Source organism: Eurosta solidaginis, chromosome 2 (assembly GCF_040869045.1).
Source record: "Eurosta solidaginis isolate ZX-2024a chromosome 2, ASM4086904v1, whole genome shotgun sequence".
NCBI classification, from domain to species: domain Eukaryota; kingdom Metazoa; phylum Arthropoda; class Insecta; order Diptera; family Tephritidae; genus Eurosta; species Eurosta solidaginis.
In genome coordinates this window covers 192,167,613-192,184,792 of record NC_090320.1, presented here as the reverse complement: position 1 = coordinate 192,184,792, position 17,180 = coordinate 192,167,613, and the positions used below count along the sequence as shown (strand labels likewise).

The window sequence follows — 17,180 nt, the reverse complement described above, 5'->3', positions numbered from 1 at the left end:
AATACCAAAATTGCCAAATCGAAAAAATTCCAATCCAAGTCGAAATGCAGAATAGGGCTGAATAAGAGCCACCAGTTTGCTACGAGTGGCGAGTAACTCGCTGAAAATTAAAAATTGTATGCCGAATGTTTTCTATGAGGGATATTTTTGAATTATCTCGCATTTATCCATGCGGTATAGGCACCTTATGCAACTGTGATTTTTGGAAAGCAAATCAATTAATGAATTAAATACAGCCGGAAAAATAACACAAATACCCCACGAAAATATATAGAAGACATTTTATGCAAATCTCGCCAAAAAAAAAAAAACACCAGCGACTACCTCATAGGGAACATCGAGCAAATGGCTACGAGTAGCAGATTGACGTCTCTTGTTTTAATTTATCCTCTTTGCTATCACTACCAGAGAACGTGTAACTTAAGAGAACCGCCAATAGTGGGAAACAGTAAAGCATCAAATCGCGGGTAGGTAATTCACCATTGGGGAAATGTGGCATGCAATTCTTCAATTCCAACGCTAAAAAAATATTATTTTGATAAAATAACCACAATTTAACTATTTTTTTACGTTACACCGCTTTTTTTGCTAAACTTCTAGTAGGCTGTCCGTCGTTGATTATTGTATATAGATTTACGTCTCTGATCACTACATACAATTGCGTTTTATTTTGAAATTGTAAATGTCAAGTGATGCGCCAAATTTTTATCAGACATTGCCTTTAGGATTCCACTTCTGATTGGTTTCTGCATTCCCACATACTTTTCTCTTATTGACCAATAGCAGCGAACTAGGTCGTATAGTCGGACTGGCGAAATTATTTCCATTGCATTGAAATAAAGATTTTAATACGTATTGGTAGAGGCTTACATCAAGGATTTTTATACATACCATTTATACATACCATTTGGTTTGAATTCAATGTACATGAAAGTAAATTCTTAAACAATTGGTCTAAATGTGGTACAAACAATTTTGTATCAAGCTTAACTAATATTAAGTACAGTTTACGAGTTAAGAATCAACTGTTCCCATTATTAAGAATAGTGTCCGAAATTTCGAAGCTATCTATGTGCATAGTCGTATTTATTCTTTCTAACGCTGCATCTTCTACGTCATCCGACACACCCGAATCATTTTTGCCTTCTATCTCTTCACCTTCAAAAAGTTTTGCTTTAATGCGTCGCGACTTAATTAAAATACCATGTCCTGGGCAATCACGATCCTCTGAATAGCATTTCTCTCGACAACAAACGCGACATAAACGGAACTCACATTTAATACCCACCGGATTTGCGCATTGATCGCAACATTCCAAGCTTCGTACATGACGACCCTCTGGCTTGTTTGGACGACGCATGCGCCGTCGTAACTTTTTCATCCTCTTACGTGAGATCTCATTGCCTTCGGTGTCGAAAAATTGGCGCTTCGGCCGATTAGGATCCTCAGCTAGACGCACTTTCTCCGCGATAATTTGTTTATGAGTTTCTGGTGGTAAGCGAATATAGGGTTGACACAACCATGGTGGCAATGATAAATTGAACTAAGAAAAGAAATTTAATAAATTAGAATAAATAGAAATATTATTTATATATTATACTAACAATAGCTTTGTTTTTTTTTACATCTATAGACGTTCACGCCTAAGCTTTATATGGACTGCTAAGCGTCAAACTCTAAATACACCTCTGAAATTGCTGCGCATAAAATAAGTACTACTAAATTTCAATACGCATTATACTCAGATGTAACTGAAATATGTGTCTATGTTTCACCTCTACACTAATTCTATGTATCACCTCTTAAAATGGTGCATGACCACAATTCATCGCAACTGATTCAGCTATATGTTATACATTATGGCCACCAGAGGTTTGTGTCTCCGATTTTAGGTACACCCTCTTCTGTAGCTACTTATTTAACTACTGCTGCTAGATGGGTTTCCTAAGCATTATCTAAACGAGGATAAGCGTTTTTTTACGCGCAAATGTAAACGTATAGGCTTGTAAAAAACCACGGCTAATAATACGGCCCATTTGCAGAACGGCAGGTTATCTTTTTAACCCTGAGTTAACCAGACATGAGAGGTTAAAAAGTTAAATAATAAACTCAAGAGTTTTGGGAGGTTAAATGGCTAACTCTGACTCAATTTAACATTGTCAACTTTAAATATTTTATGTACATATAAACAATTTTAATTTAATTTGTTGTTTTTCGGGCTTCAATATTTAAATTATTAATTTTTTCGAGCTCAAGGCCACGCATAAATAAAAACCAAATATTTTATATCTTTCAATAAATATACTTGTTTAATGATTAATCGATATTTCGACCTCAATCTGAGATCATCCTCAAGAACTCTTGGCATTGGTTTTTATTTATGCGTGGCCTTGAGCTCGAAAAATTTAATGATTTTAATTTAAAACATTTTACATTTACGGTTTTTCTCTTTTTACACTGCCGGTAAAAGTCTAGGAGGGGTCGACTGCTAATACGCCACCAAATCGGGAGAGGTGTCAAACGACGCGTATTGACCTCGACAACAATAATCCGAAGGCGAAAAAGAAAACTTTTATCTCTGTCCGGAGATATTTACAGTTGAAGTTGGCGATTTTCATGTGGTTGTTGTAATGTTGGGTACCCACAAAAAAATTGTGAACATAAGTGCTTTGCGCGGATATAGTTTTGGTCTCCAAACCGGTGTTAGACCCACCAGGATTTTATAATGGCGGCGGAAGGCCGCCAATGCAGAAACTTGTTCTGCGCAAAAATACTATGGATCCCACCCCTGTTTCGGAGGGACCCGCGGGTAATTTTTTATTTTTCGTTAATATCTTTTGAACGAGTTAAATTTTTTATTTTCCGCCCTCGGATTATTAATACTGACATCAAAAAGGTCGTGGACGAATAAAATAAGCTATATCTTTGCAAAAAAGAGGTTTATATCAATGGTATTTCATTTACCAAGAGGATTTATAACAATAAATAGGAAAAACTTCAAATTTAAAAAATGGGCGTGACACCTCCCCTTTTTGCATTATTCAGAAGTAAAATATGCCACTTTTAGTACTTTTTTCACATAAACTATGAGGTGAATATCGATGGACCTTTACTGGATTTAATTACAGAAATTCATCAGTTAGGGTATCTTTGGTGTTCTCTTCCATAAGTAAGGCCGTGGTAAACTAATACTTCCATATTTTTGATATTATCATTATATACATACGTTTAATTTCTTCCCAAAAAAATTGAAAAAGGACTTTGTTAAAACAAACTATTTGCATTCACGTCATATTCAACCAAGGATCTTCCCCTAAAAATCAGAACACTAAGATGAGAGGAATGTTACACTTAAGAATTGTAATTTAGAATATATGAATCCAGCTCGCTCTGGATCAGCATCTTATCGTTCTAGGCCGAGTGCCACTGGGCTAGTCTATCCCCCGATATATTTTGGTAAATAGTAACTTGGTAACATTAGTAATACATCATGAATTCAACTGTCAATAATGCTTGGGGGATCTTTTGATTAAGTTTGTTGTTATATATTAGAAGAGCATATTTTTTAATCCCGACTCTCAACGAGAAAACAATAAAGCAGATGAACATGTCAATGAATTTTAAGGGACGGAAACACATTTAAGACTATCACGATCACTTCCAAGTGTGACTGTAAAACTTTTCATCGAACCCGAAACCCATTTCAGTTCCGCCAAAGGCAGAAAGGTACAACTAAATAACTGACGTACATATGTATGTGCTTTATATTGTAACGAATTTACTGCAAATCCTCTTATTTGCAACCTTCTGCTAAGTTTGAATCACTAAACTGTTGAATAAATAACACCACTATTTAGTAATGCAAAATGGCCTTTATTAAAGTACTTTCAAAAATAACACTGCTACTAATCGACAGATGGAACGCTTAAATCAAACTTCAGTACGCGAGCATGAAGATCACCTTCACACAGTTTTTTCCATATTACAGCGGCATGGTTTGACAATTAATGTGAACAAGTGTCAACTTGGAAAACCTGAAGTAAATTTTCTGGGGTATGTCATCAACGGTGATGGTGTACGTCCACCCGCCGACCGAGTAGAAGTCATAAGGAATTACAAACCACCTGACACAGTTTGCGAACTTAGCCGATTTACCTAAAGAGTTGCGTCACAAAGTATATCGGTACATGGACTTTCACACCCGGGTGGTAAGGCAACCCTAAAACAACTACGAAAAAAGTATATTTGGCCTTCGATGTGCAAAGACGTGGCGCTTTGGGCAAAGGCTTGTTTACCTTGTCAACGAGCAAAGATTCATAGACACAACTCCATTTTACCGGATAAAATCGACATGCCGGACAACAGGTTTGATCATGTGCACATTGACATCGTTGTAATGCCCCAGGTAAACGATTATCGTTACTGTTTGACTATGATCGACCGATTCTCACGGTGGCCTGAAGCCGTTCCCCTGCAAGACATATCTGCGATAACTATAGTAAAAGTTTTTTGGACTCATTGGATCGCTAGGTTTGGCTGTCCAAAGACCATCACGACTGACCAGGGCACACAATTTGAGTCAGCACTTTTTAGAGCTCTCACGAACATGATCGGATGTCAACGCATACACACCACAGCCTATCATCCCCAATCTAATGGGATGATAAAGCGATGGCATCGATCCTTCAAAACAGCGCTCATGTGTGACCCAGCAACTCCGTGGCCAGATCTACTACCGACCGTGTTACTCGGATTACGAACATGCTATAAGGAGGATCTTCGAGCTTCCACTGCAGAAATGTTATATGGTGGTCCAATTAGATTACCCAATGAGTTTTTTGAAGACCTAGACAAAACTATCGATCCACAAAATTTTCTGGAAAAGCACCGCGAATATATGCGCAACACTTGGCCTATTCCAGCTGCTCATCATAACTCGAAGAAAAGTTTATTTTTGCTCAAAAACTTATATGACTGTTCGCACGTACTGGTGAGAACAGATGCAGTTCGAGAGCCCTTAGAAGCTCCTTACACCGGCCCCTACGAGGTTATAGATCGTCCCACTGATAGAGTTTTTAACGTGAAGATGAACAACAAGAAAGTTGCTGTATCGGTTGACAGATTAAAGCCAGCTTTCATCATACGTGAAGATACAGATACCAGTTCCGATGAGGCAGCTACGAAACCGATCCCTCGAACATACGAGAAGTCAAGGCGCGTACGATTCCTGAACCAACAGTGACTTCGTCATTAAAAGGGGAGTACTGTGGCAGCTCTGCCAGCCACCTATCAACGACTAGCACGGAGTAGTAAACGAACAACCACAACAATACATTTTGACATTTCATTGTATCTTGCTATGGTATTATTCTTCTTATACTTTCTTAGCGACCAGACGTGTCGAGTAACTTAAAATTGAATTATATTAATCTTTGTAATTATTAATAGGTGTTGTTGAATAAATTGAATGAAACACCAAAAACTGAATTATTGCGCCTCGACTGTTGTTGCCTTTTATACTCTCTGATTACCTCGTTCGCATCTTCTAGGCGCTTCCATTTCCAGAATCTACTAGTTGGCCATCAGCTATCAAATTTCTCAGCTGTAACTACAATTGCACGATTTTAGAGCTTCTCTCATTGCGTACTTTCGGGAGTATCTCAGATATATGCATGTGGTTGTGCGTTGCTTCTCAGCTGCGTGTACGTACATATGTGTAGACATAATGATTGCTTCGTTTATGTAGATACAAGTGACTGTCTGCTTTATTGTTGTTGTGACTTCATTTACTTAGCATCAGACTAGGGATGTGAGTATCACTTAGTGTCACTCATACTCGTCACAATATGAATAACACATGTTTCTTTTATATCCGGTTTTTCAATGAAAGTTGCAACTGCAGTTGAAATTGATATCAGTTAAAGTGGCCAAATTGAATTTTTTATTTTTATTCGATCCTAAAATTAACGTTAACTCGCACTGGTCCTTTGTATGCAATTTTGCACTGATATGCTAAAAACAGCAATTTCTGTAACGGCTTTCGTAGCAAGGTATTTATTTTTCTACTCCTATTTCTTCAAAGCGGGTAAAAATGTTAGCCACTTCTGACCGTCGAAAAAAAATAACTACCGTTTCAGATAGCGTACATCTTCTGTCTTGCTTCACCTGGTGATTCCACCGTGGAGTACATGACGAGGTCCTTAACGTTACTTGAAGGATTATGTGGTGGAAGATGTGTGTCGTTTTCGTATCATGGGATTATTGAAAACCTTATCCAGTCCCTGTTGGTATCATTTGATCCTTACTCAAAATGGGTGATTGACAGTTGAATATGATTCTCTTGTAAGGGACTATTATGTCAAACAAATGAATTAACCCTATGTGGTGCATTTAGGATTTTATCACTTTTTTTTTTTGCATTTTACCTTGTGTGACAGCATTACTTATGACTACAGAGAAAAGATGTTTGATTCAAGAAGAGTGAAAATGTCTTACTTTGAGGAAATCGAAAGAGATTTTGAAATTATAGACGATTCGCGATTAATGAGAAAGCCAAAAATATATAAAGAACGATTTGATCCATTTGTTTTAGGGTACAAGGTTTCTTTAAATATTAAAAAAACATAATTCGTTTTGCGAGCAAAGCTCATTATTTAATACAATTTGTATTCTTTTTGCTATTAGACAAAAAGTGCACACGGCGATGGTTACTAGGGCATGTTTCTGAATTTCACTTCTTCATCGGATGGCGAGCTTCGAACTCAAGTACCTGCATTTGAAAAACAAGCTGATGACGAAGTGAAATTCAGAATCAAGTCCTTGTAACCATCTCTCTAATATAAATAACAAACGTAATTCAATCTAAATATTTCAAATATACTACATGTTAACACCGTTCTATCATTTGGTGCTAACCATTTTTATACTCAGTTGAGCAGAGCTCACAGAGTATATTAAGTTTGATTGGATAACGGTTGGTTGTACAGGTATAAAGGAACCGAGATAGATATAGACTTCCATATATCAAAATCATCAGGATCGAAAAAAAATTTTGATTGAGCCATGTCCGTCCGTCCGTTAACACGATAACTTGAGTAAATTTTGAGGTGTCTTGATGAAATTTGGTATGTAGGTTGCTGAGCACTCATCTCAGATCGCTATTTAAAATGAACGATATCGGACTATAACCACGCCCACTTTTTCGATATCGAAAATTTCGAAAAACCGAAAAAGTGCAATAATTCATTTCCAAAGACAGATAAAGCGATGAAATTTGGTAGGCGAGTTGAACTTATGACGCAGAATAGAAAATTAGTAAAATTTTGGACAATGGGCGTGGCACCGCCCACTTTTAAAAGAAGGTAATTTAAAACTTTTGCAAGCTGTAATTTAGCAGTCGTTGAAGATATCATGATGAAATTTGGCAGGAACGTTACTCCTATTACTATATGTACGCATAATAAAAATTAGCAAAATCGGGGAAGGACCACGCCCACTTTTAAAAAAATGTTTTTTTAAGAGTAAAATTTTAACAAAAAATTTAATATCTTTACAGTATATAAGTAAATTATGTCAACATTCAACTCCAGTAATGATGGTGCAACAAAATACAAAAATAAAAGAAAATTTCAAAATGGGCGTGGCTCCGCCCTTTTTCATTTAATTTGTCTAGGATACTTTTAATGCCATAAGTCGAATAAAAATTTACCAATCCTTTTGAAATTTGGTAGGGGTATAGATTTTATGACGTTAACTGTTTTCTGTGAAAATGGGAGAAATCGGTTGAAGCCGCGCCCAGTTTTTATACACAGTTGTCCGTCTGTCCTTCCGCATGGCCGTTAACACGATAACTAGAGCAAAAATCGACATATCTTTACTGAACTTAGTTCACGTACTTATCTCAACGCACTTTATCTTGGTGTAAAAAATGAACGAAATCCGACTATGACCACGCCCACTTTTTCGATATCGAAAATTACGAAAAATTAAAAAAATGCCATAATAATTAATACTCATTAACACCTTTCATTTGCTACCCATATCGTACAAACAAAGTCTAGAGTCACCCCTGGTCCACCTTTATTGCGATACCTCGAAAAGGCGTCCACCTATAGAACTAAGGCCCACTCCTTTTAAAATACTCATTAGCACTTTTCGTTTGATACCCATATTGTACAAACGTGTTCTAGAGTCACCCCTGGTCCACATTTATGGCGATATCTCGAAAAGGCGACCACCTATACAACTACCACCACTCCCTTTTAAAACCCTCATTAATACCCTTAATTTGACACTCATATCGTAGAAACACATAGAACTAAGGTCCACTCCCTTTTAAAATACTCATTAACACCTTTCGTTTGATACCCATATTGTACAAACGCATTCTAGAGTCACCCCTGGTCCACCTTTATGGCGATATCTCGAAAAAGCGACCACCTATACAACTACCACCACTGCCTTTTAAAACCCTCATTAATACCTTTAATTTGATACCCATATCGTACAAACAAATTCTAGGCTCACTCCTGGTCCACCTTTATGGCGATATCTCGAAACAGCGTCCACCTATGGAACTAAGGATCACTCCCTCTTAAAATACTCATTAGCACCTTTTTTTTGATACCCATATCGTACAAAAAAATTCTAGAGTCAACCCTGATCCACCTTTATGGCGATATCCCTAAATGGCGTCCACCTATAGAACTATGGCCCACTCCCTCAAAAAATACTCTTTAATGCCTTTCATTTGATACACATTATCTATAACATCTATGTGGCAGTTTATTAGTTCCCGCAAGCAGTCTCTCTCGCGGTTACTCCAGTTTTGTTCTCTTTTATTGTTCTATAGTAATAAATACAAATTTTAATTAATTATCGAGGTTAAAATACATTTTTCATTAACAAATTGCTTACTTTTTGCATTTTTAGCAATCAGGCGCAAGAAATTTATAACAACCAGCAATCGTCAAGACGAGTGATTTGAAAACATTGCGTAATAGATTTTTTTTATGTAATAAAATTTTGCCTAAAGTAGGCTCTCGTTACAGCATGTCACTAAACTGACTATGATATACTTAGAAATGAAATGTACTCTATCTTTTTAGTGCCGCACCAAGTGAAGCATACTCTAACTCAGGACTATGAATATGCCCCATTGTTACGAATATTAGCAACACTAAGGGGTACTGCCATCTCTAAGCCGATGCTAAGCAGCGCCTTGTATGCACATCCATAAATCAATCATTGTGTATCTACATAAACGAATCAATCATTATGTCTACACATATGTACGTATGTATACGCAGCTGAGAAGCAACGCACAACCACATGCATATATCTGAGATACTGCCGAAAGTATGCAATGAGAGGAGCTATAAAATCGTGCAATTGTAGTTACAGCTGAGAAATTTGATAGCTGATGACCAACTAGTAGATTCTGGAAATGGAAGCGCCTAGAAGATGCGAACGAGGAAATCAAAGAGTATAAAAGGCAGCGACAGATAGAGGCGCTAGAGTCAGTTTTGATTAAGCACGCAATCTGTCGGGCAATAGTAGAGTTATTTATTATGAAGTACTTTAATAAAGGCCATTTTGCATTATTAAATATTAGATTTATTTATTCAACAGTTGAACTTAGCAGAAGGTTGCAAACAAGAGGATTTGCAAGTAAATTCGTTACAATATGTATATGGTATTTTGCTTAATTGTGCCTAACTTGCAGGACTCGGTTCAATTGGAATTAAATACTCAGATCTGACGGACAGCTGATAAAATCAGTTTCCTTAAAATTATTCTCGCAAAGGAGAGATGCATTTGTTAATACAATCCCATAGCTTTCTTTCCATCTCTTCCGTTTTTGTTCGCAAGCTGGCGTTTTGACAAAACGGCCGACTTTGCTGTCCTCGCTGCTGTAACACGCAGAGCAATCTTCATACCTTGTGCTTTCTACCATCTATGATCTAAATGGAGTTGTAAGAGGATTCAAGGGGTTGATAAGCGCAATAAAAAGATTTATAACCTTACAGCTTCAGCAACCCAATTGTCGGTCAGGCTGACACCTGTGGGAACCCTGTTACAAATATCGAAGTATGATACAAATATTTAGCAGGCAAGGCTCTGATGACCCCAAGTTCCTCATGGAAATAGGGGGTGGGTGGCGAGATTTCCTAGATTGTTCCATGTGGTCATATTCAGCCGTTTCGGGATGGACGGGCTTGTACCTTAATGGTGATTGTTACCGGAACGTGCTGGATCTATGTTCGGAAAAGGACCATCAACATCTTTAACACTAACCGCCTGAAGAAAACTAGATTTCAGAAATGCAAATGATATCTACATATATCGGAGGCCTTGCAAAGATTCTATAGAGGTTTTGCGCGTTGATGTGGATATTTATACCTTTAAGTCGTCTGCTAAGTATGCGCAGCAACGTAAGATAGCAGTCTTTGCAGCTCCTTGGCCTATAGAAAACTCATACATTTTTGACCAAATTTTTAAATCAACTCTGAGCTAAAAAAATTACCTGCTGTTCTACAAATGGGCCTTAGGTCCGGGTTTTCAGTGCGAGTTTAAACTCCAGTTAAAGTTGACTAGAGTTTAACCCTGCCACTTCGGCCGCTTAAGCTGAGATGAGCAGCAAAATTTTATGTTACTGAACAAAGTGGCAAGGTTAAAATCTAGTCTAGTTTAGCTAGAGTTTAAACTCGCACTGAAAAGCCGGCATTAGTATAATAAGCATTTTGCGGTAAAAGTGGGGGTTTTATATTGAGTAATATAGTTGCTGAATAAAGGTGCAAAGCGGCAGGGTTGTTGTTGTAGTGATAAGGACACTCCCCGAAGGCCTTGGGGAGTGTTATCGAGTTGATGGTCTTTTGCCGGATGCAGATCCGGTACATTCCGGTACCAAGCCCGACCATTACGGGAACGATTTCTTATGACCAGATGCGACCTTCTAGGCCCGCATCCCAAGGCAGTCGGTTCTATGTACCGGAGCGACTCGGGATTTTTCCCGACCAAGGACTGTCATTTCAGTGTAACCCCATTTAATTTGTTGCGTCCCTCCCACAAATTGTCATCCTCCCAGCAGCTCCTTGCAGCGGGACTGCTCCATATTCTCTTGCTCCGGGAAGGTGTCGAATCCAATACGGGTCCGTCTCCTGACCCCGGTTCTGAGAAATGGTTTTGCTGCATCTGCCGGAAAAGAATCTTTTTAGGACGGCCATACTCTGTTCAGTGTGTCTCGTGTAAGGGATGGTTGCATTGGACAGGTTGTTCTGGGCTTGATCCCAAAACCCGACGTCCACGTAACTTTTATAAATCTTTTGTGGCTCCTTGCGTCCAAGGGCGTCCCGTAGTCTACGCCTACGATTCAAGAGACTAAACTCACAGCAAGATCTGCACTGTAAACCTGTTCTGGGTATAATGTCCACAGAAAAGATCGCATGAGCGGAAATGGAGGCGGCCTCGCGTTTATCATACACCACTCTGTGCAATATCATATATTTGATCCTGGCATCTACCGCAGGGACAATGTCTTAGAACGTCAAGGCCTATCTGTCCGGTCAGGCGATGCAAACCTAGAAATCATCAACATCTACATCCCATCTGCCACCTGTTGCCCCAGTGAATACCGCCCTAATATTAGCGCCTTACTCACTGGCAACAATCGCATTATCTTAGGCGACTTTAATGCCCATCACGATCTATGGCATTCAAATTTGCGGGCGGACAGTAGCGATGAGATGTTGGCGGATCAAATAGAAGAAACGACGTTCTGCACAATAAACGGAGACGCCCCCACACGTATAGTAGGAAGCTGTCACAGTTCGCCGGATATCTCAATCGTGAGCGCAGAACTCGTAAACTGCGTCAACTGGCAACCGATGGTAACATTGGCATCCGACCTTCTGCCTATACTTATTTCGTTCGAGCGTACCGCCGACTTCATCGTTACAGAAAAACGCACTTTCATAAAATTTAAAAAAAGGAAAGTGGGACGAATACAAATCTTTTACAGACAACCTCTTTGCTGCCCTCCCTATCCCGACTGATGCCCGCCAAGGGGAGCGTGCTTTCTGCAAGGTAATTGATTCCGCCTCGGCACGTTTCATTCCCGCAGGGAGAATTCCCGAAATTCGGCCCACCTTCCGGCGGTGGCCGCAAATTTAGCGAGAGAACGTGACCTTATAAGACAGCTCGACCCAGGCGACCCCCAAATAAGGGATATAAACCAACGCATCAGATTGGGGCGAAATGGGAGAAGCACCTAAGAGGTTGTAGCCTCTCTGCCGGTGTGGGTAAACTTTGGTCCACAATAAAGTCCCTATCGAATCCGTCTAAGCACAATAACAAAAGTTTCCATCGCCTTCGGCGATAAAGTGCTGTCGGATTCGAAAAAATGCGCGAGCGCTCTCTACCGTCAATATGTAATGCATTCTACGGTCGACAAAGATAGACGGAGGGCCAACAGACACGCACATAAACATAAATTCAGCGCTTCACCAATTACCATCACCGCCAGAGAGGTTGAAGATGCCACTGGTCACGCTAAACCATCCAAAGCAGTGGGCCCAGACGGCATAGCCATGCCGATGCTTAAAAGCCTAAGGAAAGAGGGTTTCAAATACTTAGCACATGTCTTCAACCTGTCTCTTTCCACCTTTGTCATACCCAAAAAATGGAAAATGGCCAAGGTGGTCCCGCTACTAAAGCCTGAGAAACCAGCTAACATAGGAGAGTCGTATCGTCCGATATCTCTCCTATCGCCAGTAGCAAAGACGCTTGAAGCCATTTTGCTCCCCTACTTACAAGCAAATTTGCAGCTAGCCTGTCATCAGCATGACTTCAGAAAACTCCATAGCACCACCACCGCGCTAAATGCCATCAGCACCCAGATAAGCTGCGGTTTAAATCAAAACCCCCATAGCACAGTACTCGTAGCGCTAGACCTATCAAAAGCTTTTGATACGGTCAACCATGGCTCGTTACTGCAAGACCTGGAAGGGTCTACCCTTCCCCCATGCCTTAAAAGGTGGATCTGGGTGGTCGGCAGGCATCGGTGCAATTTAGAAACGAAACATCAAAACCAAGAAGAATTAAACAAGGGGTGCCACAGGGTGGTGTCCTATCCCCACTTTTGTTTAATTTCTATATATTTAAGCTACCTTCACCACCAGAAGGAGTTACTATCGTTTCATACGCCGATGACTGCACAATAATGGCCACAGGCCCAGGCCCACAGATCGATGTGCTCTGCAACATAATAAACGGCTACCTCCCTGATCTCTCCAGTCTTTTCGCCTCGCGAAACCTGGCATTATCACCGACTAAATCTTCCGCGACCTTATTTGCAACATGGACGTTCCAAATGTCGACCATTTTGAACATCCACGTCGATGGCACTACGCTACCGACTGTCGTACACCCCAAAATCTTGGGTGTGACGTTTGATCAGGATCTACATTTTGGTGAGCACGCAGCCGCAATTGTTCCGAAAATCCAGAGCCGTAATAAAATCCTCAAATCCCTTGCTGGCAGTACCTGGGGAAAAGATAAAGAAACGCTCATTACTACATACAAAGCAAACGGCTGGCCAGTTTACGTGCTACGCGTCACCCATATGGTCGCCAAGCCTAAAAATTACCCACTGGAAGAAGCTATAGGCCTGCCAAAATACTGCTCTCAGAGTCTCCACGGGCTGCCTTCTTATGTCCCCAGAGCACCATATACATAATGAGGCAAGAATACTCCCCATCTGGGAGAGAAATGAGATGCTAACCAAACAGTTCCTGTTGAATACCCAGAAACCTGGGCAACCAAACAGACATCTGATTGATGAGCCAACACCGCCTAGGGGCTTAAGGAGTCATATCCGTAAGCATTTTGAGGAAATACGGCACCTGAGAACCCAGACGTATGAAGCAAAAAAACACAACACACAGGTCCTTGGTGAACTCCACAAACAGGCGTCGGACATTTATGCCGGGAATTGCCCGATGAATCCAGTACTCAAAGAAAAGTACCCAAAACTTGTGGAAGAGGAACGCATACTCCCCAGGGAAACGCGTGTCACTCTTGCTCAACTTCGTTCTGGATACTGTAACAGGTTAAACTCTTACCTATCGAGAATCAACCCCGACATACAAAATGTATGCCCCGCTTGCAATGTGTACCCACATGACACCAACACCTCTTTAATTGTAATGTGGAACCAACGCCTCTAACACCGCTTTCGTTATGGTCCACCCCTGTTGAAACAGCAAGTTTCCTTGGACTCCCGTTAGAGGATATTGATGACAATTTGTGATCGGTCGCGGCTGTTAGGAGGGGCGAAGCACTGCTGCAACAACAACAACAACAACCTTCTAGGCCATACCGCCCTCCCACCACCTAGATCCATGAGGAGTTCGGGGTCGCCAGAGCCTCGGCTTTTAATGAAACAGGATTCGCCACGGATAAGTGAGGTTGACAATTGGGCCAGGAGAAGCTATATATTGCGCTGGCAACCTGAAAAGGTTGCGCTACACAACACCTTGAATCTGGCATTTTAGTCGCCTCTTAGGACAGGCATACCTACCGCGGGTATATTCTAACCCCCTAACCGGCGGGGTTATAGCGGATACCATGATTGGCTAAAGAAGGTCGAATATTCAAGGCAATTCGCATCACAAACACGGTTGCCATTTGGTCCGCTGGCCCCTTTTTTTAATTGTTGATCATTTATCCTTAGCAGCCATGACTTTGGTACTTTTATTGCTTTTTCACTGAGAAAAATTTATCTCGAAAACGGTTAAAGATACGACGATGAAATTTCGTATGCGCCTTTTTAATTTGAAGATGCTCTCCTCTGGTTGAAATTACTAAAATCGATTAATGAACACGACCATTTTCTATATAAAACAACAATATCATGAAGTAGCGGATGATTATTTGGAAGGGTTGCAATACGAAAACTCGGAATTGACGTTCTAACATTTATCTACACATTTAATGCAAACGTTAAGGCATTGAGCAGAAAGAGGTGGGTGGTGTTAAAATATACTTTCCATCTTCCTCTTTTTCTCTTTACTTTTCCGACTCCCCCTACTTTTTCTTCCCCTGTTTTCTCTTTTCTATCATGCCCCCGTTTCCTATGTGGAGACTTTGTCTTTTTTTCCACACATGACATTATGTTGGTAGTGAAAATGCAGCAAAACAGTACCAAACATTTTCCCTGCTCATTACTTTCAAATTCATGGACGGATTATGAGGGCCGTCAAAATTTTGTTGTTGTACTACTGACTTCATCTGTGCGGTTTTATTGCGTCATGATAACAAACATTGTGGATAAAACAAGTTATCCATCGACTGCCTGATAGGATTTTCAAGATGGCTACTTTTAAGCGTTTTGACAGGATGTTCAATATGGCGGCGTATAGGGCCGACCATTGTAAAGGTTTACAAGTAGGACATGTAGCAGCACGCACACACACATCCATGCTCACCTGATAAAAATGCTTGTTCTTGTTCATTTTTTTGTGGATGCTATTTGGCATGATTTGGCGCTGTTGTAATTCATAGGTACAAAAAAAGTGTAGTAGCCGCTAACGAAAACTGCGTAGAAATTTCATTGTAAATTTACAAAGCATTTTATTTTCAAATGAGCACTTAATTATATCTCTCCTTAAAATTCATATGTTTTGGAAAATTTTAATTAACAAATTGTGATACTTTATTACCGGGGACGAATGCTAAAACACGACCAAAACCGTCGGGGGAGATATTATTAGACGCGTTTTTGTCTCGCTTCGAATAATTCGAATACTTTTTCGCCTTTGGATTATTGATACCAGGACAAAACGCGTCTTTTCATATCTCTTTCCACATTTTTGGACGGGTTATTGCAGTCGACCACGGTTTCAAACTGTTGTTCGCGGAGAGCTTTTGAACGGGTAGAAATACTTAGCACCCGTGTTTGTATTCATAATGCTGGAATAACTACGTGTCCTCAGATACCCCAATTGAAGACCTTTGTATAATTTTCTGTAGGACCCATATAGGTGCATTTTACATTTTGATACTAAATTCGTTCAAAAAAATGTACCATCACAGCAACCCATATCTGATATTACGGTCCTTTTTTTGTTTTCCTGCGTCGCTTTCGACGACAGAAACCCCAGTAATTTTGGAACTTTGTTCAGTGCCAAACTCATGTTCCACGCAGGTGCCACTGGATTCCACGCTAGTTTGACACTGACCGAAGTGTCAAACGGCAGTGCGTTAGAAAGAAAAAGGAATTGTTTCCTTCTCACACATATCATACTTGTAAACCTGATAGAAAGAAATACATGAATGGGACCACGATAGTCAATTAAAAATGAGGTGATCGTGAGACTAAAGAGAACCGCCAACAGAACGAATAGTGGGAAACAGTAAAGCATCAAATCGCGGGTAGGTAATTCACCATTGGGGAAATGTGGCATGAAATCCGCCAATTTCAACGCTAGAAAAATATTATTTTGATAAAATATCCACAATAAAATTGTTTTTTACGTTTTCAATAAATTTTTTTATGAAATTTTAACGAAAACACTACATTTTTTGATAATCTTCAACTAGATTGAATTACCTATTACCAGTTTGACAATTTCTGCCCGTCGTTGGTTATTCTCTATAAATTTATGTACGTCTCTGGTCTATGCAGAAGTTATCACACTTGTCTTATCCACAATGATGAAAACCATGATAAAAACACCTACAAGGTATAACCGTTTCTGACATTATTGATCTTTTCCGCAATGAAAAAAAAAAATTGAAATTTGTCAACTGCACACATACATATTTATTTCTTTCTCAAACAAAAACAAATTTGAATATTTTACTTTGCTTATTTTTTTATTACCTATTGTTCTAAGGCGAATCCATACAAGGTGATGGTAAAGCGAATTCAACTAATTCGCCGTGCAGAATCTCAAGAAAATTTTCATTGATTTCGATTACATTTTGTAGTACAAGGCGAATTCAGTACCAGGTGTTGTTATCGCAATAGCTGATTACTTCTTCTTGATTATTTTCCTCACAACGCCTTGTGCAATAATGTTGTTGTTGTTGTATTAACCATAAAGACACTCACCGAAGGTTTTGGGGAGTGTTATCGATGTTGATGGTCCTTTTCTGGATACAGATTCGGTACGTTCCGG

The 17,180-nt window shown here is 39.7% G+C and overlaps 1 protein-coding gene and 1 long non-coding RNA gene across 4 annotated transcripts in view; one reads left to right on the top strand and one right to left on the bottom strand.

Moving 5' to 3' along the window:
- LOC137240432 (uncharacterized) overlaps positions 1 to 17,180 on the top strand; it is a 130,957-nt gene that overhangs the window by 61,018 nt on the left and 52,759 nt on the right. The gene's annotated exons all lie outside the window — the stretch shown is intronic.
- LOC137240428 (tRNA-dihydrouridine(16/17) synthase [NAD(P)(+)]-like) overlaps positions 650 to 17,180 on the bottom strand; it is a 201,453-nt gene continuing 184,922 nt past the window's right edge. For all 3 annotated transcript variants that reach the window (XM_067766681.1, XM_067766683.1, XM_067766682.1), the window contains one exon: positions 650 to 1,543. In XM_067766681.1, the coding sequence (XP_067622782.1) occupies positions 1,022 to 1,543 (522 nt within the window). In that variant the 3' untranslated portion in view covers positions 650 to 1,021. The remainder of the gene's footprint in view (positions 1,544 to 17,180) is intronic.